General features: G+C 39.5%; 1 protein-coding gene across 2 annotated transcripts in view; it reads left to right on the top strand.

The window, feature by feature from the left end:
- Positions 1 to 25509, top strand: part of LOC122794329 (mucin-3A-like) — a 1511548-nt gene that overhangs the window by 547922 nt on the left and 938117 nt on the right. For both annotated transcript variants that reach the window (XM_044062634.1, XM_044062633.1), the window contains one exon: positions 7677 to 7813. In XM_044062634.1, the coding sequence (XP_043918569.1) occupies positions 7677 to 7813 (137 nt within the window). The remainder of the gene's footprint in view (positions 1 to 7676; positions 7814 to 25509) is intronic.

Here is a 25509-nt window from a genome sequence, read left to right as displayed (position 1 = left end):
GGGAGAGAAGTTTGCGCTGAACTGGTCAGCTAGGATGTTGGCAATGTCTGTGGGTTCAATGTATTTTTTGTCATTTTGGACTAATTCTGAGCATATCTGGGAATTCCCACCCAGGTTCCTAACATAACTAAAGAAAGCCTTGTGATTATCCTTAGTGTCCTGTGCAATTTTTCTCTTGAAGCTGGCCTTAGAAGATTTTATGAGTGCCCGTAGTTTTTTGCTAATACTGATGAGAGATGCCTTCTTTTTTTGGGATTTTGCTCTATCATGTAGTAGCTTCCTCCTTCTATTGTATAGTTTGTTTAGGGCTGGGGTCCACCAGACAGGACATCTGCCTTTGGAGGATTGGGTCTTGGTTTTATTTGGGATTGCATGATGCATACATTCCTGAAGGTGTTCATAGAATGCATTTATAAAGGATTCTGCGGTCTGGGCCGTATTTTCCACAGGCTCGGGGGCTTTGAAGGATTCCACCTCGGTTTTGAGGAGTGTGAAATTTGCTTTAGAGAAGTTTTTCACTGTGGTTTTCTGGGCAGGGGGTGGGGTCGGGATGTGAATATCCAGTGAGATTAGTTTATGGTCTGATCTTACCAGTGAGGGATACACTTCTGGTCTGGAGCATAGAGTCCCCATTTTGGTGATGATCAGGTCCAGTATGTTTTCCCCTCTTGTGGGAGTGGTAATAAGTTGTTCCATAGCATTTGAGTTTATAAATTCTAGGAACCTTTGGGCTAGGGTATTGGAGCTAGAGTAATGCTCCCAGTCTATGTTTGGGTAGTTGAAGTCGCCCAATATAATGGTGTTTGGAGAGACCTTCATATTTTCCAGTGTTCTCAGGAAGGCCGAGTGGGGTTCCTGGGTTTGGGAGGGTGGTCTGTAGCAGGCTATAAACTGGAAGGCAGTTTTACCCACTTTTAGTTGCACATGGATAGTCTCTGATGCTTCGTGCTGTGCCACCAACCTGGAGGTGTGGGTATCTCTGACGAATATTGATACTCCCCCTTCTTTTGTGGTTCTGTCCAAGTTTTGGGGCCGAAAAGCATGGTATGAGGTATAACCTGGTAGTGCTGGGGTGCTCTCTGGAGCCTTGAACCAGGTTTCTGTTACTGCACAGATATCGATTTTCTCCATGCTAAGGAGAGTTTCGAGTGCGTGCATCTTGAGGTTTAGACTTCTGGCGCTGAGTAGCATTACTCTTAGTTTCTTTTCCCTTGTGATACCTATGGAGGTGGGTTTGTCTTTTGAGCCTTGCCTAAAAAAGGCACTATGGGGGAAGCAAGAGCCTTTGCCAATATCCGAAAGCCCAGGGGTGACAGGTGCAAGCCGTCCCTAGCGAAGCATCGTGGCTTGTCGAGCATGTCATCCCAGGCTGACAGGCATTGGATCCCCTTTGAATGACACCAATACTTAAGCCAATTGTTGAAATTGATCATCTTGTTTTCATATTGTGGCATCATTCTTGGTGAGGGTAAGATGCTACTCAAGGTCAGGGTCATACTGGCCTGGGCTACATGCTCAGAGAGCTCCTCTGTCTCTTTTAATGTAATCCAGGGAGGTACATCTCAGGTCATTCACACCAGCATGGACAATGACCGATTCATATTTGTACTTGCCTTGGAGTGACCTGAGTGCTTGTGTTATGTGGCGGATCCTAGCGCCCGACAGGCAGCTCACCGTGACCTTCTCCTTGTTCAGCCTGGTGAGCAGGACGTCAGTGTGCCTGACAAGAGATTCACCTATTACAAGTGTATCAGGTGTGTTGTTTAGCCTTAAGGGCTGTGGCTGTTCGGCACACTGGCTTTGTGAGCTATATGTTACACGTGTTTTGTTTTAGGGTAGCGGTTGCTTGGGTGTCTGCTTTGGAGGTCTCTGCTGCTTAGGCAGATTTTTATTTAGAGCCTCCGAGTATGTTTTTGTGTGTTTATGCATTTGGTTTGCTGTCGTGGTAGCTCTATGTGAGACTGGAATCATAGTGAGTGTGGGTTCCTTCTCCTCCTGACTGGTTACGCCAGTACTGAGTTGAGAGAGCTTAGCCTCCAGTTTGGCTATATGGTTGCATATCTCACAAGTGTTGGAATTTGTTGGGAGGAGGAGAGGGTTGTCTGTGTACATGAGGCAGTTGTAACATTGCCTCATGTTTCCCAGATTCACAAGCTGGACTGGAGAGGAGATTGACAACTGACCTTTGGACATGCTAGAATAGTATTGGGAATTCCTTTATAATTGAAAAAAAGGGCCAATGGGGAACAAGGTACTCAAGGGGAGTTTGTGAGGGTGCAGTGCTTTTAATTTTTTAGTGCTGACTTATATAATTGCTTTAGTGAGCATGTGCCAGGTAACTTAACTGCAATGTGTTACAGGTAACTTAAATGCAAAAACGACAAACAGTAACTTTCTTTCATCAAGATTTGTCTTGGAGTGCTAATGAGGAGCTCTGTTTGACATAGATAGGTAGTCTGTTCCAGAGTATGGGAAGTCTCTGGAATAGGAATCTATCCCTCCAGCATGTTCTGTTTATTGTGGTGACAAGGTTTAGGTCCCTAGAGCATGTAGCTCTGAGCGATTAGGATTTCTTTAAGTGGAGCATGTCCAACAGATCTGGGTTTGACATAGCTTTGTATGTTAGGCAGAGATCGCCTCTGAGTAGGCGATATGTGACAGAGTAAAGCTGGAGTTTTTTGAAATGGTCTGCGTAGGGCATCTGTTTGAGGCCAGTAATCCCCTCTGTGAGTTATTTATGTGGCCTTTCCATTTGTTGTAGATGTCTTGTGAGGTACTTACCAAAAGGGACGTTGTACTCTATAATGGGTCTAATGAGTGATGAGTAGAGGGGAACAATGACCTCTTTTTTTCTGGATGAGAAACTGAGTCATAATCTCTCCATTCAAACTCCTGTGTTTACTGAGGAAGTAAGCTGATATTTAGGGAACTTTTGTAGATGATTACTACACTACCTGCATGCTTGTTTTGTCTGTCATGCCTGAATATATTGTATCCTTGGGGGAGGGGGGGTCTCATTACCCTTTATTTCTTTTTAACCAGGTTTCAGTAGCTATGACTACATCAGGAGTGTATGTGGCAAGGTAGGCATGTATGTCATGACTTTTATTCCACATACTTCTTAGGTTCCTATTTAGTAGGGTGAGTTTGATTTATGTTTTTTGCTGAGCTGTATTAGGTGACTCCTTTATTTTGGAATTAGAAGTGATGGTTTTATGAAAAGTGGGACATGGTTTAGGACGAATATCGCTGCTAATTTTTTGAAATGATATTTTACAGAGGGAAAATTGTGGCCAGTTATATTTAGGTCTTAGTTTGGTATTTTGATCATAGATTTGGATACTTAGTTTTGAGATATTTATAGATAAATAAATTAGATGTGATTTGTTTGTAGAGATAAGGTGTTATAGTGTGGGTAGATGCTGATATTCTTTATGAGGATTATTTGAAGTCCTAAGTAGCTGAAAGAGGTAGACTTGATAATTGGTGATGAATGTTAGTAAAGTAAAGAGGAATAGTAAATAAATCTGGGTTAGGGGCATCTTATTCAACTTGGGTTCTATCTTTGTTGTAAATTAGGATTAGAAAATGTTGGGAGGCTACTGGGTTGGTTGTTGAGATGTAATGTGATATTTATAGGGACAAGGAATAGGATAGTTTGGGAAAGAATCTTGGGTGGTAAACTAGAGTGGGTGTTCTTGGTGTTACTATCTATTGGGAGCATTTCTACTGATACCCTAAAACTCATCATTATCATCGACCCCCTTTTTCTAAACTGGGTCAAGTTGTCATGTCAACTGTTGCCATCTCTATTTAATGTCACCCTGCTACTTTCTTCAACAATCATGCTTGACAAGGTCTATTTGACCTTCATTGCAACTGGAGCTACTTTTGCTTCTGCTCAGATGTCCTAATTTCTTCATCTACCCTACAGTGTGCATCTTACCACCCATCTCAGCCATTTCTTCTCCATCACATCTGGCTTCCTGAACTGCTCTGCCTTTACTGGCCAGGTTTCCATACTATAAAGTAGTACTGGTCATATCACTGTTTTGTACACCTTACTTCTCAGCTTCCTTGGCATTCTTCTGTCATACATTACCCCTGACATGCTGTGCCACCTGGCTGCCATCCCTCTGATTCTAGTTGTGACCTCCTCATTTTGACTTCCCTTCTTCTCAACTATCCCTCCCAGATATTTGACTCTGTTAACCTGTTCCAGTATTTTCCTTTCTGTCTCAAATCTTAGCATCTTCTGATTTCCACCTTTTACTGTCATTACAACTGCCTTACACTTACTCAATTTCATTCCATGTACCTTCAGTGTTGCATTCCATGCCCCTGTCCTTTGGTGAAGTACTTTCTCAGAGTCTGCCTGTAATGCCACATCATCTGCATACAGCAGCTTTGTTGATCTGTCCCGTGCAGCCTGTTCGCTAATGTAGTCCCCTAACAGTATGAACAGCAGTGAGCTCAGAGATGAACCTTGATGCATGCCCAGTCCCACTGGGAGCCCCTCAGTGAGACCAGACACTGTTTACACCTCAGTCATTGAGTCCTTGTGCATAGCCTGCACTAATTCTACAAATCTAGGAATGCCCTGTTGGACTCTTTCTTCATCTGTAGTTTCTTCTCAAATCTCTGTCTCACTGCAAACATCAGGCTGATTGAGCTGCATCCTGATCTGAATCCGAACTGCTCATCTCGTATCTTACTTTCTAAAACTCAGCATATTGCTGATCAGTCACCCTGTCCACAACTTTCATGTCATATGACAGGACTTTGATACCTCTGTAGTGCTCACAGTTGTGAATTTCCCCCTTACTTTTGTACACTGGCACCACCAATATGCTTATTCTCCAGTCATCTGGGATATGCCTTTCTTCCCATACTGCTATAACTACTCTGAAATTATCACATGCGATATTCACATAATTTAAAAGTTATAACCTTGTACAACAACTATTTAGTTACAATAACTGATGAATAATTTTATACAAAACACACTATTTATTTATTTATGTATTTATTTGACATTTGCAAACTGGGTATGTCTGACCGAGCTAAAACACATTTTCAGCGGAGACCCAGGGAGAAAAGGTCCACAGTAAGAAATACAATTACATATAATAAATTGCAAGGCAAGAGTGAAACATTCTAAGACTGGAATAACAGATATGAGTAAAAACTTAGATACAGATGCACATATGGCTAACAAAAAGGTTGTAACAACAAAAGTACTTGTGAAAATTTAAGTTCTAAGATAATATAATATCTGCAATACAGAAGTTCTTGGTTCAAAATGTAGAGGAGGGTAAAAAGTAGGATGCATAGGAAGTGGAGTATGAGATGAAAGATCAGTAGAGGGAGGTAGACAAAATAGTATGGTATAGTATCGCCTAGCAGGAAATGGTGTGAGAGTAGTGTATAGGGAGCACAGAGAGGAAGAATCTCCAGGTAATGAATACTAGTAAACATTTAGGTGGAGGGGAGAAAGGAAGAGGGAGGGGAGGGTGGAAGATTAGTAGAATGAATAGAAAGGGTCAAAGGGAGAGAGTGGAAGATTAGTAGATAGAGTAGAAAGTGTCGAAGGGGCAGAGACAGTATTTTAGTTAGTATTTTTACATGAACAGATTCCAGAGTTTAATAGTGTTTCTTTCGAGGCCATTTTGAAGCTATGAGTGTTAGTGATGGAACTGACAGTAAGTGGGAGTTTGTTCCAAACAACAGCAGGAGTGTAGCTGTATAGTTGTTGGCCGATACTTTTTTGGGTTATAGATATCCAAGAGGAACCAGTCAGGGCTCCTGAGAGAGAGTGTTGGGGTGCATAATGAGATATGGGATGAGCTGGCAGGGAAGAAGATAGGTTTATTAAGGATAGAGTGGATGTTGAGAAATTCAGAAGTTAGTAGATGGTGGGGGAGTTTGAGCCAGGAAAGAGATTTGAGGGAGATGCACTACAAAGCATAACATTATCATGCATGATCTACTAAACATATACATACGATTTTGTAAGTATGGCAAAACAAGATGTGGTAATAGCTATACTGTGCAAAGCCCCTCCTTCCTTATTGCATACATATACAATAAATGTTATGTAACACTGCCACTTTGCTTTAGTCTTTCTATAACATTCTTGCCCTCCTCTTCTATTGTTACTGCACTGCTACTACAGAAAGAGCCCACCTAGGTCAACGGTGTCTTGCCACGTCTAGACAGTAGCCTGTTCTTTTTTCTCCTTCCAAGTTTAATTTCTAAATCATCTTCTATGAAAAAAAAATAATTTAATTGCATTTCACATATTCTATGCAATAAAAAGAAGTAAGCATGCTGGCTAAATATGAAAACAGAACACATGCAGATGTTGAAAGGGTCTTTAGCATTTTATCCATGAAGTTTTGTGTAAGAAATAAGTGAACAAGTACAGCAAATGGCCTGGAAAGTGAGCTTTCATTTGTAATTCCATCTCTAATTCCAGTGACCTAGATTCATTTAACTTCAGTTAGTTGCTAGAGTGTGAAAGGGATAGACCTGTAGTAGATGTATACCACCGACAAATGGTTTATTCTCTGGTTTTGGGAGAATGGAGTTAGACTTTGTCATTGCTGGTAGTATGCCAGTGAATATGATGGATCTACAGTACACTATATGAGTAATATGTATATATATATATATATATATATATATATATATATATATATAGACTGTTACTCACAGCTGGTGTATGTAGGTGAAATTAAGTATATGCTTCTGACAATGATGTTAGCATCTACCTTATACGTATAAAATGAGACGCTCTGGAAAGGATATAAGTAAAACAGAATAGGCCTAGAGCATGATGGCCTCAATGGGAGTTTTTAGAATCAGTTTTTTCACTCCTGTAGAGAAAATAATGATTGCGTTCCTGATCATAACCAGCGTATTATGTTGTCAAGACATGGGTGCCAAGAAATTCCCTGAGAGTGAAGCTTGAGAGGTGAATATCATTACCCATGTTGCAATAACATAACAATAAGTTATAATCAGTAATTTAATTATAATTCTTGTAGTGCATGAGTATTATCTGCTCCGTGTACTACCAGCTACAGAAAAAAAGTGTAGACATAAGAAGTGTTTCAAACAGACAGCAGGCAGAAACAAAATGCCTATCTACAGAACCAGCAGGTTTAAAATTTTGATAAACACCTCATTCTGACACACTTTCTGTTTATAAGTGTGATTAGACAAAATTCTAACAACTTTTAAACACTATTTTACTTTCTGCTGCTGTTCTTCTCAGATTTAATTGTTGGCTCATCTGTGTGTCACGGTGAGTATCTAAACTTTAATTGGAGAAATTCATGCTTTTGAATTATGCATTATATGATATTTTTCTGAAACCATACTCATGTAAATAAAAAAAATAACTATAGTGCTTTTCAACATAATATCTGTAGTACATTTCATGCCTGTTATGATTTTCTTTGTGTTCACTGATGTATACAATTGATATTGTATTTAGGACTGTTCTTTTTTAGACAGTGATTGCATTAGGACTGTTCTTTTTCAAGATTGTGACAGAAAAATGTTTTCTGTATTAGTATATTTTCCTATTTATACACCATGACCTCATGTCATAAATACTGTGAATCAGTAGAAGTGGAAATATTCTAAAAATTAATATTTTTTTTAAATAGAAAAGGAAGTGTCATTATCGATTCTGAAGTAATAATGAGTGTCACTATACAAAATACAACGAATATTACTTCTGCGCTAGTCAAAGAAATTACGGCCTACAATTACAGCGTGAGCTCCATTTCTGTATATAAGGAAGGTAAATTGTCTCTCAATATTATATATGTGCAGTTTATTGTTTTTTTTTTTTTAATTATTTTCCTGTGATCATTCTCACACTGAATAATATACTTTAATGGCTCAGAACCCATTTATAACTCTATGGTGTCATTTTACAGATAAATAGGGGATTCGTAAAGATTAAAAATCAATCAGCAATTGAATATGCCAAAAAAAAAGAAAGAATTTAAGGTGAAAGATCAGATGAGAAGGCAAGGAATGTGGAAAATGCATACATTTAGTTGTAGGTATAGAATACTCTTGGAACAACCTCATGTTGACCAGGAGCAAACACAGAAATGGATAAGGAGAGGTGAATTTAAACCAAAAGACGAAAGGTTAATATTGTCGTCCCGAGATAGTGGACTACATACACGATGGTTTGCAATGCCCACTGAACATGTGGGAGAAACAGACAAATGTAGGTTTTCTAAAACAGAATTGGAAACAGTTGCACATCTTGTTACTGGTTATGATATATTAATGACAGAAGCCTGTATACCGAAAGGCATAATAATGTGGCAAAATGTTGCATTGGGGATTGCACAAACATTACAATATTGAAGTAGCTGAAAAACACTGGAAACATGAGGCATAAAACATTATAGAAAATTATGAAATTTATTTTACATGGGGTCACCCATTATCAACAGTTCAAAAAATAGATGTGAGAAAACCAAATATTGTAGTTCATGAAAAGAAAACAAAAGTAGCATTGATCATTGAAATTGCTACACCCAGTGACTACAGCTTCTTACAGAGAGAGAGAGAGAGACAAAGTTATAAAATATCAGGATTTGCAGGCAGAAATGAGGGCAGTGTGGAAGAAAGATACCCAGACAGTTCCAGTAGTAGTAGGAGCAATGGGTCTTGTAAAAAATAATTTACAATCGTACTTAGATATGTTACCGATATATGTAGCTCCATATGAATTGCAGAAGGAGTCATTACTGGGCACATTGTGGGTGTTGTGAAGAACACTTCTGGCTGACATCAAAAACTGAAACAATACTAATTTCATGAACTTTAATAATACTTTGACTAAGGAATGGAGTACATTTTCCTCATAGTATTTGAAACCCAAAAGACTTGGAGAAGTTACCACACTTCGTGTACATTTGTATTTAAGAACATCCCTATCACAATACTTGTACTGTCTATTCACTCAAAAAGGTTACACTAAGTGTACACATTGTGTACACTCTGTGGTAAACTTTATGAATCCAGCCACAAAAATGTATTAATTATGATATATTTGTTATCTAAAATTAAATAAGTCTAAACTAGAAGAAGTCACCCCAAGAAAATCAGGTGTTATAAACTGCAAATACTACTGTTACAATGAAATAATTTGTTGTTTGTATTTATTGGCTAAGATAAGGCAATTAACATTTGTTTGATTTATTACTGTAATTACAAATAACATGATATTTGTATATGATTATAGTTTTTTTTTTCTTCGAGTGCATTAATAATGTGTGGACAAAAATTTCCTTAATTAAAACTTTGATCACAATATAATAAGAATATATGTTTGTTTCATAATCTATTTCATATGCATTGGGGTTTTGGTTGAAAAAAGATTCATGAATCCAAGAAAAGAATTATCATGGAAATGATAAACAGAGATACAGTAAACCTCCAGACACTGGACCCAACCCAGTTTGGTTTTGTCAAGGGCAGGTCATACCTACTCAACCTGGTGGACTTCTTTGAGAAGTTAACCAAAGCACCAGATTAGGGAAAAATGGTTCACAATGCCTACCTTGACTTGGCCAAGGCATATGACACAATACCTCAAGAGGTTAGGTACAAACCCATATGTCACCCTGTGGATAGCCAACAGTCTCACAGCCAGTACCAAGGAAGTTAGAATTGGGCAGTCCACCTCTACAAAGAGGCCAGTCACAAGTGGAGTTCCTCAGAGATCTGTCCTTGGACCGCTCCTTTTTGGCATTTACTTCTCTGATGTCAAGGCCACTGTCAGTGGTCTCAGGCTAACTAAATTTGCAGATGATTTCAATTAAGAGCTGTCATTGAATCCCACACTGACACAAATGTTCTCCAGGAGAGGCTGACACAGACAACAAACTGGTGTTAGAGCCATGAGCTAAAACCAAATGCCAAGAAATGCATAATAGTATCCTTTGGGAAGTCATCCACCCCTGTTAACTATCATATTGACAACACACCCCTTAGAGTTGACCCAGTAGTCAAAAACTTGGGACACACATAGATAGTAATCTAGCATTTGACCATCATGTGTCTACAGTAGTGAGGAAATCATTCTATGTTGCGCAACTTATAAACAAAGGTATGGCATCTAAGTCCAAGGAAGTCATTGGTCCATTGTATTTGGCATTCATCAGACCTATTATTGAGTACAATGCCCCCTTTGGTATGTACCTAACCAGGCATATCCAGCAATTAGAACATTCACAGAGGTTCCTCACAAAAAGTAAAATATCCTCTGCAGAGCACCTTAAGGTCCTATCCTTGCAGTCTATCTCCTACAGGCTTTTGAGGGGAGATCTCTGATGGACCTCATACATATCCAGAAAACAAACAGCACCAGAATTACTCATTCTAAAGACTTAAACCTTGCTTGTGATATAAATCCAGAAAAGAACGTATAGAGACCTCATCAAAGATCTGCTAGGTGCAACCACAGTCCAAGTAAAATAAAATAAGAATCGCTGCAAATCACCACTGATTGTAAAACGTTTAATAATATTAAAAAGACATGCCAACAATGACAATGAATACAACTGAGGATGAAACTGTCCACTCCTTAAGCGCTTTCGAGTCTTAACCCTTCATCAGATGGATCACCCTTCTGCTTATTAGACTTTAAACATAACAGCCAATCACTACTCCGTATTGCACCCGCCTATTTTTTAAGGTGGGTTGCATAGAGACAACCTCATTGAGCCCTGGATATCTATGTGCCATTAACTCTATTATCCACTTGGTTTCCTCTAACTCTGTCTGATTTGTTATATCCCCTCCCCTAAAGCTGCTATTTACCTTCCAGATTACTCTGAACTTAAACTCATGCCCTTCATGTTGATTAATATGTCTAAATATAGCATTGTGTTGGTTTTTGGTTCTGATAGCTGACAGATGTTGTAAAATCCTCACTTTGACCATGCAATTGGTTTTCCCCACATAAAAACTTAAACAATGTTGGCACTCAGCTAAATAAATGACATCTGTCGTCCTACAAGTTGCATTAGCTCCAAAGTGAAACTCCTTGTGTGTAACTGGGTGTCTGAAATATGTTGACTTACAGATGAAACTGCAGGCCTTGCAAGAACCGCAAGGTGTGGACCCTGCCTTATTAATAATCTGTTTTTGTCTTGATCCCATTTCTTGCCCTAGGATGTCCTTTAAGTTCTTGTTCCTCCTAAAACCAAAAAAAGGTCTATCGCCTATAAATCCTTTCAAACTGTTATCAGTCTTGAGAATGTTACAGTTATTCCTTACTATGTCACAGACCTCATGTATGTTATTACTGTAAGTGAATATAATCCTACTGGATTGATGGTCCTTATCTGGAGTGTTGGCAACTACATCCATTTCACTTCTTGTGTGCTTAGTCAGTAAGGGGCCGTCCTCCCTTTTCTGTAAGCCCTTTTTTGATCAGTCACACCCTTACTAAGTTCTTTATTATAACCCCTATCCTGAAAGTGTCCCTCCAGGCACTTCACCTCTTCCTCAAAATCTATCTCCTCTGTGCAAATCCTAGATGCCCTACAAAACTGTCCTTTCACAATATTGCCAAAGGTAAATCTCAGGTGCATGCTATCATATCTCAATAAGCTATTTTTCCAAGAGCTCTTCCTATACAGCTTTATTTTGAAGCCCTCACTATCTTGCTCAATTCTCACATTGAGGAAATCTATCACCTTCCTGGACTGAGAAACAGAGAACCGAAGAAAAGTAGTTGTAGTCTCTAAATATGCAACAAACTCAAAAAGTTCTCTCTCATCTCCCTTTCACAGAATAAACACATTGTCCACGAAACGTCTGTACATCCCTATCTTCTCTCTCCATATATTGTGTCTATCCAACACATACTGTCTCTCCTAAAAGGATGATACCAAATTGGCATAAGTATTCACACAGGGGGTGCCCATGGCAACCCCCTGTGCTTGCCTATAGACATCATCGAGGCAGATAAAGATGTTATATTCCAATACCAGCTTTAACAAGTGGGTTATCAACCCCAATCTTCCTTCATCTTCTACTCCTAAGTCCCTCAGTAATCTGCAAACAGCTCTTGTCCCATAATCATTGCTGATGACCGTAAATAGGTTTTGAACATCTAGGGTCACCATGATATATTCTCCTCCCATCCTAGTCTGCTCAAATTCTCCCAATTACGTCAAAAAATTACTGGTGTCTTTTAATATCTCATCCACTGACCCTACATAAGGTCTCAATGTGGTTTCCAGCCATATGGAGATATTCTCCATGATCCAACCCCTTCCAGATACTATGGGTCTGAGAGGGGGATCCCTCAGATCCTTATGTATCTAGAAAGGGCTTTGAATACTGGAATGACAGGGTGTTCAGTCCATAAAAACCTAAATAGGTTTTCATACATTAGGCCTTGCTCCAGTACATATTTCAGAATATTCTGTACTTACTTCACTATATTATTGACCAATATCAGTGAAATTGGAATATAGGTATGTCTGTCAGATAATAGTTGTTTCATTTTATCATAATAAGTATTCCTGTTAAGAACCACCACTGCTCCCCCTTTATCTGCTTGTTTAATAATCAAATCTGTATTCTGCAACTGCGGTAGTGGTGCTGCGGTAGCGTTGTCGCCTCACAGTAAGAGTCTGTCCGGTTTGATTCTCAGTTAGAGCATCTTCTGCATGGAGACATGCGTGAATGGGCATACCTTCGTTGAAGGTTGTGTGTTAGAGCTGGCAACTTGGTACATAAAAATCTACTGCCAATTATTAGCAGACCGAAGTTCTGCTGTGGTGACCCCTAACCGGGAAAAGCCGAAAAACACAACAACATTCTGCTGTAAGTCACGTAATGCTGTTCTCTGTGACTGTGTTAGATTGTGAAATTGTTTATTTCTATCTTTTTGTAAATAGCTCAGAAAATCCTGCTCACAACATTTGATGAACGCATGGTTGCACTAAAGGGGGGAACAAAACTACTAGGTTGCCTTAACACACCAAGTCGTAGTTGGCTGTTGCTAGCATACATTTGTTTCAACATCAGGTTTCTACAAAAAAACATAATATCCATTACTAATTCATTATAGCAACTATCCCTGCTCGGGACAAACATCAAAGCCTTATTCAAAACACACCGTTCATCTGCTGTAAGTACATAATGAGACAAATTATAAACAATATTGTCACCAGTCATTTCGAGGTTCTCCTCTTCTTCGTTCCTCTTCCTTCGCTTTGAGAGCGTTTCCATTTCCCCTTCTTTTTCACAGGGGCCAGTAAGTGTGCTAAAAAACACTAATTGCCATGTTCAAACACCTGTACTTTGGGTCTAGACCCCAAACCTAGAGCCAGATCTGCACTCATTCCCTCTGCTGATGCTGTCGACAGTCTATGTGTATCACCGGTGTTGTGCTTAAACACCGTATCATCCGTTAATGAAGGAGACCTAACCATCTCTTGCTCTGAAGACTGCTTGTTCTCATTACCATCCATCTGCGGAAAATCATTGTGTACAAGTACTTCATTCACGGGATTTGGATTGATCAATGAACTTTCACCTTCCATGTTATTAACATCTCTCGGTTTGGTGTTATTGGATTTGTATGAAACCCGTCTCCCAGCTGGTTCTTGTGATGAGATGCGGCTTAAGGTAGTCCTAGTGCTTGAAACACCACGATTCTCTCTGGGCCATACGAAATTGTTGCCTGATGTAAAATCTCCATAATCTCTTTGTAATTTCTTGATCTTTTGCTGTTGCATTTTATAATCCTTCGCTGAAAATGAATCTCTCACCCTTAAACTCCGATTCCAGCTTATTCTGTAACATCTCCACCTCTTTGCTTAACTGCTGTTCCTCCGGTGTAAAAAACTGCAGCAATAGTCTCATATACGAGAAGCCTGCGTTAATGTTTATCATCTGTCATTTGGCCAAGAGTTCCGGGTAATGATCCCCATGAGTGTGCATACAAAATACCCTCATACTTCTCGGTACTATACCAAACTTCAGTCAAGCTTCTAAGTGGTTCCTTTGCCATTGCAAACTTTTCAGCTTGTTGACTTTGAAGCTGAAATCTCTAATGGCTTCTTCAAGTTTATGGTCTGTGCTAACATTCATTGACCCCATCAGCCGTCGCTCAGTAACTACATGGAAATCAAGGCTGAGCAATGGGTTGCTCTGTGTAATTAAGTACATTTTGGCTTTTTTTGCCCAAATCAAGGCTGGACCCCTCTGTACAGTTCCAACATTGTTCTCCAAAAATAACAGCTTCTTCCATAGTGTGCAAGATCGCTAAACAAACTCGTGATAAAATCCAAAAAACAACGTATAGAGACCTCACCAAAGATCTGCTAGGTGCAACCACAGTCCAAGTAAAATAAAGTAAGAATCACTGCAGATCACCACTGATTGTAAAACGTTTAATATTATTAAAAAGCCAAGCCACCAACAACAATGAATAAAACTGAGGATGAAACTGTCCACTTCTTAAGTGCTTTCGGGTCTTAACCCTTCATCAGATGGATCATCCTTCTGCTTACTAGACTTTAAACATAAAAACAGCCAATCACTACTCAATATTGCACCCACCTATTTTTTAAGGCGGGTTTCATAGGGACAATCTCATTGAGCCCTGGATATCTATGTGCCATTAACTCTATTATCCACTTGGTTTCCTCTAACTCTGTCTGATTTTTTATATCCCCTCCCATAAAGCTGCTATTTACCTTCCAGATTACTCTGAACCTAAACTCATGCCTTCATGTTGATTAATATGTCTAAATAGAGCATTGTGTTGGTTCTTGGTTCTGATAGCTGACAGATGTTGTAAAATGCTCACTTTGACCATGCAGTTGGTTTTTCCCACATAAAAAGTTAAACAATGTTGGCACTCAGCTAAATAAACATCTGTCATCCTACAACTTGCTTTAGCTCCAAAGTGAAACTCCTTGTGTGTGACTGGGTGTCTGAAATATGTTGCCTTACTGATGAAACTGCAGGCCTTGCAAGAACCACAAAGTGCGGTCCCTGCTTTAGAGCTCCTGCTTCTGCCTGCCTGTCTGTGGTTGTGCTGGATCAATCACCTGAGAGAACAAGGACTGCCTACCACTCCCATAGACAGAACCCTTTCTGTTTTCTTGTGCCACAGTAAGAGAAGGATCTCTGTGAAGATTGCCTGTTTCTCTGGATTTTCAGCTACTGAGCTCAGATAAAAAACCCTTTTGGGTTATATTTCTTCTCTCTGCCTTTTTCTATCAGTGCTTGATTAGTGTATTCTGCTGCTTCGGTTTTTTCATAATTAAGAAATTTTGTATATGCTTCTGTTTTTCTCTCACTAGCACAGTAAGGCCTGTGCTATTGATTAAAAGCTTCATTTGGAAGCTCTGACAAGACACTTGCCCATACTGAGTTTTTTTCTTTGGGGTTATGATTATTTGAGATACAGAACTGCAGTATTTTAGACATTTATTTTAAATAGTGATTTTGACAGCATTTTGTATGTTCATGACTTATTTCTTGCCTGATACTGTTTTAGGCTGTTTTTATTTATTTGCCTTTATTTGTTACAATTATGGAATATTGTGACATGCATTTTGTGCTTTGAACTGTGTTACCAAAAATACTGTAATTTTCTCAGTGAGATGTTCAGACTAATATCCCTATAGAAGTAGTCTTTCGATTGCTATTTACAGTGAGGATAGTGAAATGTATCCATCTTTTGCCAGGGCTGACAGTGCAGCCAGTATTTGGTGCTAAGCTGGATAGCTGTTTTCCCCTGACCTGATGGATTCAGATAAGTGCTCCACTAACCATCTACACCTTGTGCAATCAAAAAACAGAAATAAGTCAAGAAACATGCCTCACCCTCTGACTTGTGACTCTGTAGTAGCCTTAAGCAGGCTATCAGATTGCTCACCTTCTGTTGCCTCCAAGTCCCATGGTGTGGTGTTAGTACACAGCTGTGCATGACATGATGATCAGATACATCCTCCAGGACTGTACCAGTGCCTGATTCAGGTATGGGGGAAACAAACTCTTTACCTGGAGGGGAAGTCAAGAGTGCAGAATCTGTTACTAGTGTTGATATGCCTTTTCCTGGGGATTCTATTACATACAAAAAAGAGAAGGAAGACTCACCTCATTGGAGGGCAACAGTCTATGACTGGGCTTCCATCTGAGGTGGTGGCAATGGCAAGATCCATTATTCAGATATTTGATCATGGGGTGCAGTCCTAGGTTATGAGTAACGCTGGGGCTCACTCCCCTATTTAACCATCCAGGGATCCTGATTTCAAAAGGCATTTGGAATCTAACATTTCAGAAGTATTAGAGTTAGATCAGTCTGCTTCTTCAGAGGATGAACAGGTGCAGAAAAAACAAACAAATGTCTTCTCTTTCCAAAATGCTGGCAATATTTAGGGATGTATTCAATTGGTGGCAATCTTTGGTAGCTTCTAAAATCAGCAGGGTGTATGATCTTTTCTAGAATGAGGCCCCAGACGTGACAACCTTCCCTCCCTTAATCCCAGCATTGGAAGATGTTTTAAGAAAGCTTGCAGTTCTCCTCTATTGAATGAACTTTTTACCTCTAAAAACATTTTTAAGAAATTCAGCACTTGCCCAACCATGCCTGGTCTCCAAGCCCCTTGTCTGCAGATGCTGTTGCTTTGTCTCTAGTGACATCATCCAATAAAAGGAGTTCATCTTCTTCAAACCCAGTACCTTCAGATAAGCTAGGAAAGTGGCTAAAATCCAAGGGAAAGTCAGTGGCACTGTCCAGCATGGTAGCCTTTAAGGTGTTCAACTACCAGTGTTTTATGTGGAAGTTTGTTTGAAGGTATATGTATAATTCAGATAAACTGACTGCATTGTTACTTGCTTAGCAAAAAGTATGTGTCAGTGATATTCTATCCAGTGTTTCTCAAGTGTCTAAACATGCTTTGAAGAGTCCCATGGAAAGGGCTGATACTGTTTCTAGAAATGCAACAATGTCTGTGGTGATAAGAAGCTGTGCCTGGTTGCATACTCAAATCTTTTCTGATGAGTTAAAAAATGAGATTATGAATGTGGTACAGCAGCAGATCAGATCCTTAAATGCTGGGATGACAGAGGAAAACTAATGCAAAGGGTGTCTAAAATGTTTCATATTCCCAATGTTTCCCTCCATTAAGTAGGTTAGTTTTTTGGTGGCCCAACAAACAGGAGTCACAACCAAAAAAAAGCCAAGGCACCAAAAGGAAATGGAAGGACAAAAATAACATCAAACCTAACAAGAGAGGTTACATTCCCAAAAAGGATAACCCCCCTTCCAATCTACAACTATGCTAAGCACCTATTTTTCCCAAGTTCTCCTCTGGGTGTCCTGTCTCGAAAGTTAACTCTCAACAAGGCTGCTTGGCCATCATTTGTTTCTGACAAATGTTTGTTCAACATTGTTGACTGAGGTTACAGGTGGTAGTGGAAGGAACATTCACTTCAGTTTAAGGGTATACTCCCTCACCTGCTAGACCAGGCCTTATTATTCTCTCCTATACCCTACCAAATGTTGGACTCAGGAGTCATAGAACTGGTCTCTCGTTTGGAAAGAATGGAAAGGTTTCTACATCAGAATTTTCCTGGTTCCCAAAAAAGACCTGTTATAGAAACTGGTGTTAGAACTATTCTTTCTGAATACCTTTGTCAAGGTCTCCAAGTTCAAGATGCTCACCATGCAGACAGTGCTTCCTCTTTATCAAACTGTTGCTTCATTGTGACCCTGGAGTTGAAGGATGCATATCACCAATATTCCCATTGCTCATCACGTCAGGCGATATCTGTGATTTGTTGTGTCAGGTTCACACTATTATTTTTCTGCATTGCCCTTTGGGATATCCACTGCACCTTGAGTGTTTACCAAATCCCTTGCTCTGGTCATGACTCACTGCTGAATTCTTGTCATTCACATATTTCCTTACTTGGATGACTTACTGATCTATGTGGAGTCTCTATACAGGTGTTTGGAATCACTGCAGAAGGTCTTGACCTTACTGTCCGACCTAGGTTCAAGTTGAATCTTCAAAAGTTATGCCTGACATCCTCAGAAAGACTCATCTTTCTGAGATACTTAGTTGGCTCTGACAAAAAAAATTAGTTTTTTTACCTGAGCACACGGTCCTGTCTTACCAGATTGTATTTCAGAAATTCTCCAGGTGGAACTTTGCCTCTTTTAGAGACTTTCTAAAATTTCTAGGACTTATGACATCCGACATTCTCATGATAAAACAGGCCTAATTCAACATGAAGAAATTTCAGTGGTATGTCTGGAATTTTGGGATCTAGCACCTACACTCCCTGGAATCTTAGTTATGGGTAATGCCCTTCATCAAATGAGAGTTACAGTGGTGGAGAGCACTGCTGATTATTAATCCAAGACTTCCCTTCTTCCCTACTGTTCCAGCGTAATCTGTCCAGACAGATTTGTTCAACTTTGCTTGGGAGCTATGTCAATGGAATACAAGTGCAGGCCACTTACTTAGGGGCCCAAGGATGCACAGAAGCACACCAGTATCAATCAAGTGTTGGCAGTGATAAACGCCTTGAAAGTTCTTCACCATTTATGGACTTCAAGTCCTCTTGTGATGGTTAAGGACAACACCACATTGATGTGGTACCTCAACAAGTGGGTACAAGGGCTTACTCTGTGTGCCAGTTGGCAATGATGTCCGAGGAACTGGCTTTACAGCATTTTCTGACTCTTCAGGCATCATACATCCTGTCAGAGCAAAACTCTGTAGCAGACAAACTAAGCAGATCCTGTGCAAACCCACAAGAGTGGCAGCTTAAGGCAGGGGTGTTCCAGGATCTAGTCAAAATGTAAGAATGCCTCAGATATATCTGTTCACCTCCCTTTAATACAGGCAACTCGAGAAATTCTGTTCCAGACATCCTCCCAGCAATGCTTGGAAGACAGACACAGTCTTGTTTCCTTTGACAGACTTCCTCACACTCTGGATTTGCTCACACAGTGTCAGGGATAGCTGGTGCACCTGAAACAACTACATCTAATGCCCAGCCTTGACGATTTAGTCTTAAATGCGTTTAGGGACTTGTTTCATCAGGATGTGCAACAAGTGTTAAAGGAGGCCAGAAAACCTGTCTCTAAAAATGTTATATCTACAAATGGATGATGTTTTTTTTAGGTGGTGCCTGAATGAGAGCAGAGTATCCCTTCCCTTGATGTTAACATCCCTCTGGTCTTGAAATAATTATGTGAACTATTTCACGATGGCTTCTTGTATGTATCCATTAAGGTGCATTTAGTGGCTTTCTCTGCTTGAATGCAAATGGATCCCCCTCTTTCTTCTCTTTTGGTAAAACAGTTCATGAAATGAGTATTGCATATGAGACCCTTTCACAGGCAAATTCCTCGTTTGTGGGATCTCATCTACGTTCTGGACAAATTGACCTTACCACCTTTTGAACCTGCCACTCAGACTAATCTAAAGTTCTAAACATGGAAAACTGTTTTGATTATTGAACACCTGCAAGGCATATCACTGATTTGCAAGATCTTATGGTGGGACAAATGTACCTGATTTTCCACATGGGTAAGGTTGTGTTCCTCATTCTTCAAACACCTTCATTGAATTATCACTTGTGACGTATGCAAATGTGCATTCATATAAAAGTAATCACACTATAATTAACATAACAAACATTTTACTTCACATATCATTATTATTATTATTATTATTAGCTCCCACTTTCATGTTGAAAGTGGTCTCAGAATTTAGCCTCAATCAGTCTATTAACGTCCCAGTGTTCTTCCCAAAACCTAAGAATAAGGTAAAGAGGATACTTCATATCATGGATTTGCATCAGCAGCTCAGGTAGTACCTTGGAAGACTGAAAGGCTTTTTACTTGCTACATAGGGACAAAGAAAGGTCAACCTGTTTCTAAGAAAGCCATTGCATGTTTGTTGTCCTCAGGTATTGTTTTTGTTACACCCAGCATGCTAAAGCAAATGCAAGCAAGGTAAAGGCATGCTCCACCAAGGTCATTTTCTGTTCAGTGGAGTATGGGAGAGGAGTGGACTCTAAAAACATTTTAAATGCAGCAACATGGTCCTGTGTCCATACTTTTACAAAGTACTACAAACTAGATGCCTTTTCTAAATCTAGAGCAGGCTTCACTAGGCCCATTCTCCATGGGCTGGGGACACATATCCTTTTCTCTTCCACATTCAGTAAGCTTTGGGATTCTACCCATATGTCAGTAAAGCAGTGCATTTGTTGAACATAGTACAGTTGGATAAGTTCTACTTACCTGTGTCAGTAGATGTTCATAGAACACACTGTCTTACTGGCAGTACCCACCCACCATTCCCCTTTTTTGGATGTAAATTGTTTGGAGTTGGAGGTGATACTGAGTTATGCTCAGCGGCCGTTTTTTGTGTGTGTATGTGTTTTTTGGTTTGGAACAGTAGGTGCTCACACTCTTGCATTTTCAGGCTTTCATCCTTATGGACTCTAGAAAACTGAAAGGGGGTTCTGTCTGTGGGTCTGAAATGCACTCCCTATAGTGCCAGGTGATTGATCCATCCCACTCACAGACAGGCAGTGGGAGGAGTTCTGAGCTTTAACAGACTGCCAGAGAGAGGGTAGCAGGGCACTACTACTCATATGCCAGCAAGGCAGTGTGTTCTGCGAATTTCTACTGTTAAAAGAAAGTAGGACTTGACTCAACTGTACTTTATTACATGTAGTCTTGTTCACTTACGATGTGCTGAAAGGATGCTGGAAAAAGTAGAGTTGCAGAGTAAAACTGGATCTCGTCTCACAGTCATGGGATTTGTTTGAACAATCACTGGATGAAAATATTGTTTAAAAAACTCTAAAATGCATCTCAGAGCATCTAGTTACTTCATGGCTAAATACTGTTAGTTCCACTACAGTTATTACAGTGTAGTCTTTGTTATTTAGAATGTGCTGAAAGGATGAAGGTAAAAATAAAGCTGAAAAATGAGACTATTTTTTTTCTTTGATCTTGATTTTTGTTCAGGCAATCATTGGTTGAAAAGGCTATTCAAAAAAACTCTAAAATGCATCTCAGGGCATCTAGAAATCACATGGCTTCATGTAGTTGTTTCCTACACAGTAGTTAGTGCAATCTTGCCTAGAAAGAACATGCTAAATGAATGACTGAATAACTGCAGGGGAAAAATGAACAGTAAGACGCACTTTGAGAAAAAGGAAGGAAAAAAAAAAGTAATGTGGCAAGTGTCAGTAGGCCATGATGGGTTGGGGGACATGGAGCATTTTTGCCTATGGAGCTTATTTACCTATGGCTGGCCCTGGTAGTGATTTCCCCTCATTACAAAAATTATTTATTAATTTATAAAGAAGCTTTACTGCGTGTTGAATTCTTTTTAGTTGCAGTTGCATTGTCATATTTAGCAGCACTAAATTATTACTTTATAAAGGTTTTATTTAGATATACTTGCATAGTTTCTTGCATTTTCAGTATTATTTATAAAGGATCTTAAACTGCATTGCTTGATTCATAAATCCAGCTGTTCTTTATTTTCAGACTTTTGTTTTGTTATGTGAGTTTGCAAATATTCTGGCAGCAGACTAGGAAACTAATTTTTTTCATCTGAGTCTGACTTTTATTAGCCATCTCTCCATCCATCCCTCCCTCAATTTTCTATAGTCGCTTTATCCATTTTAGGATCATGGTGAGCTAAAGCTTATCCAAGTAAGTAATTGCAGGAGAAAAAAAACATCCCAGAATGGACACCAGTTCATCGCAAAATACACATAACCACAAACTTACCCAGAAATGTGCTAGACATAGACACAAAGACAGATAGACACACATGCACATACACACACACACACACACACACACACACACACACACACACACACACACACACACACACACACACACACACACACACACACACACACATTCTCACACCGAGCTGTAGGTAACTTAAATATCTTCCAATAACATAGCTGCATGTTTATGGAATGAAGGAAGAAACCACTACCATCACAAGCACAAACTCCAGTAGACAAAGAGGAGACATGTAAACTCTGCACTGAGGGCTTCTCAAAGGAACTAAACCAGTGGAACAAAGTATGTGAGCCAACAATGCTAATTATTACACCACTGTGTCACCCTGCATTGTGTTACAACATTTTAAGTATGCATGTTAACAGGGGTGTAGCTGTGACTTTCTAGTATATGCTCATACATCCTAGACTGCAGCTTTCCCATCAAGCCACAACCACATTGACACTGCTGAGCAAGCTATGCTCCTTCACAATGCTGCTTTCTAAACAGATAACTGGTGAGTTTATCCCATTTACATTTGGGCAGACATCACCCCATTGGAGCTGTTCCCTGAAGCCAGGTCTTGAGGGCATAACCCTGACCCAACAAAAACTATCCTGCATCACCTTGCAGCTCCTGAACCCTGGACTGGCCCATTAGAGCTCCACTAAGCCTTTTTGGAATAGTAAACCTTTCATTCCCAACAACAAATGCATTTTAGCTGGGCCTTGTCATATTGCTACTGATAATGAATGTAGGTATATATTCATGAGAGTCAATCAAGCAAAGAGAAAAGCTGTTGACAGTTACACCCTTAACACAGTATATCCATGCTGTGAATCTCTGCCTTTGCTGAAAGGAAGCAGGCTAATTCAAGATAACTGCACTAGGTCCCAGTACCTGTGGGAGTGTATGTGCTCTAAGGTGCTTTTCTAGAGCTTTTTCAGCCTTTCGATCCAGTGACATTCTGAGCAAAATTATAGGTAAGGAAAGAAATGCAATCATATACTTTTTTCAAAGAAGAAATAAGTTGTGCTGAATGCGTAATGTTCAAAGCTGACAAGATACCACATCTCAATATATTGAGAAGAGAACTGCTTGAGAAGACAAAAAGCATATCTTCAAATACAACCTGCCTCCCTACCCTCTGATAAAATGAAAACTGTTACGATAGCTCTCAACCAATCAGGGACAAATCTTAGCAGAATCAGGGACAAATCCAGAAGTAATCAGGGACAATCGGGGACCATTTTAAAATATTAATACTGTTAACATGAGACACTGTCAGAACAAGAAAATGTAGTGTTATCGCCTCACAGTAAGACGCTGTCTGGTTCGATTCTCAGATAGAGTGTCTTCTGCGTGGAGACATGCGTGAATGGGCGTACCTTCGTTGAAGGTTGTGCATCGGGGCTGGCGACCCGGCACATAAAAATCTATCTGCCAATCATTAGCGGACTGGAGTTCCGCTGTGGTGACCTCTAACTGGGAAAAGCCGAAAGACACAACAACAACCATTTTACATCAGTTGTAATTTTTAAGTGTATATTTTGTTTCCATCATCATGCATTTTTTCTTATTTTTTCTTTTTCTGATTCTGTTTTTTCCACTTTTTTTCCACTTTATTCAAAATGATGTATAATAACAATACTAATTAATTATCCAATAATATTTTTATAGATAGTTTTTAGGGTTCTTTTACACAGACCTGAAGAAGTCGAGAAGGACGAAAGCGATCTTTGTTAACAATAGGTTAAGAAAATAGAATATGATTTTTACAATTGATTTTTACATGCAAAGTGTATATGTATATATGTTTTGATTACCAAATGGACTAAGGTTGATATATTTTCGGTCATGTATATTGTCTTGGATAAAATCACAGACTTATTAATCTACTTAATAATCTGGTTAAATAAGAGGTACCACATCATTATAAATTTTATTTAAAGTACATAAGGGATATATTATTATGACAGCTATTAAGCAGGGCGGACCACTTCGAATGTCACACTGACAGGTGAAGGGATGTGAATTTAACATGTGTACCAATAAGACTTTGTTTTACAGCACAACAAACCACTCCCTTGCCTGATAAAAAGTATATATATATTTGGAAAGCTTGTAGGGAAACTATTACTCTATTTTTGTTTTACTTGGATCACTTGTCTCTGTACTTAATAAAGGATTTTCGACTGGAAACAGATTGCTTGCCTTGCTTGGATTACTTTCGAATACTTAGTAATTCTGTACAATTATATATTTTTATTATTTATTTATTTATTTTTTTACTTAAGACAAGTTTAAGTTCGCTACTTCTACTACTATTGTCTGATCTGATTAGTGTACAATGATTAACAAGAGATATATGGACTGAAAATCTTCCACACAGAGAAATTTCTTACAGTTTTGTTTTTGGACCCACTATACTTGTTTAGTGGGTTGTTTCGAGACTTCGGGGATACCACGGAGATTACTTGCTTTTTTTTTTTTCCCCACAGAAATAAATACAATCTGAAACTCAAACATAAATCCCTGTAGTGGAATTTAGTATAAGATGGCAGTATAATAAAAGAAAAAAAATCTCATTGTATGCAACAATAAATCTACCTACTGAGAAGCAAATAACACTCTTGCTAAATCAGACAAGAAACTGAGAGTCCTGATCACATCAACCAAAGTTGGATATAAGGTAAAAATATGAACCCAGGTGAAAGATAACCACAAAGCCTTCTAGTCAATCTACTGGCCAACTAATTCAGCTCAAACCTCACCACCCCATCCAATTTTCCCAGATCCAATACCTGCATCTACAACTCCCCCAGATCTCAAGAACAAGAGTTCAATTCACTGTTCAAAGCCAAGAGCACTACATCTTAGGGACTGGATAACATATTACGCTGCCTACTAGTTCACCTGAAACATGACTTATTAGACCCCCTACAGAGGCTACTCAATAGTAGCCTCAAACAAGTGTTGTGCCAGATGAATGAAGGACATTGCCTTGCACAAAGGTGGGTTTTTAACAGGCTCAAGTAATTATAGACCCACAGGTCTGGCCATTCTCATTTGGGAGTCTTTGTCAACAATGAACTGTCCCTCAATCACCATGTATCCACTATTGTAAATAATTCCTTTTTCATTGTACAGCTTATATCTAAAGGTATGGCATCCAGATTCAGGAATATAATTGTTCCACTCCACTCAGCACTCATTAGGCCATTCACTGAGAATAATGTCCTTTTCAATATGTACTTGTTCAAACATTTGTCACAAGTGGAAACCATCTAGCCCTCTAATTTTAGGAATTATTCCAGAGCAAAGCTATGGCAGCCACAGTGGTGCAACGGTTAGCATTGCTGCCTCACAGCAAGAGGTTCTCTGGTTTGATTCTTGGCTGGGATGCCTTCTGTGTGGAGTCTGCATGTCCTCCCTGTGGTTGCGTGGGTTTCCTCCAGGTGCTCCAGTTTCCTCCCACATCCCAAAGACATGCTGTAGGTGGATTGGACACTCTAAAATTGGCCCTAGGTGTGAGTGCTTGCATGTGTGCCTTCTGTGGAAGGTTGGGTGCCTGGTTGGCAACTCAACACCGTAAAACTCCACTGCCAATCATGAGCGCACAGGTGATCTGCTGTGGCAACCCCTAACTGGGAAAA

The sequence above is a fragment of the Protopterus annectens genome, chromosome 2.part1 (genome assembly GCF_019279795.1).
Source record: "Protopterus annectens isolate FY-2018-M chromosome 2.part1, PAN1.0, whole genome shotgun sequence".
In the NCBI taxonomy this organism is placed as follows: domain Eukaryota; kingdom Metazoa; phylum Chordata; order Ceratodontiformes; family Protopteridae; genus Protopterus; species Protopterus annectens.
The sequence above is the reverse complement of the archived record's forward strand: the minus strand, read 5'-3'. Positions and strand labels throughout refer to the sequence as shown.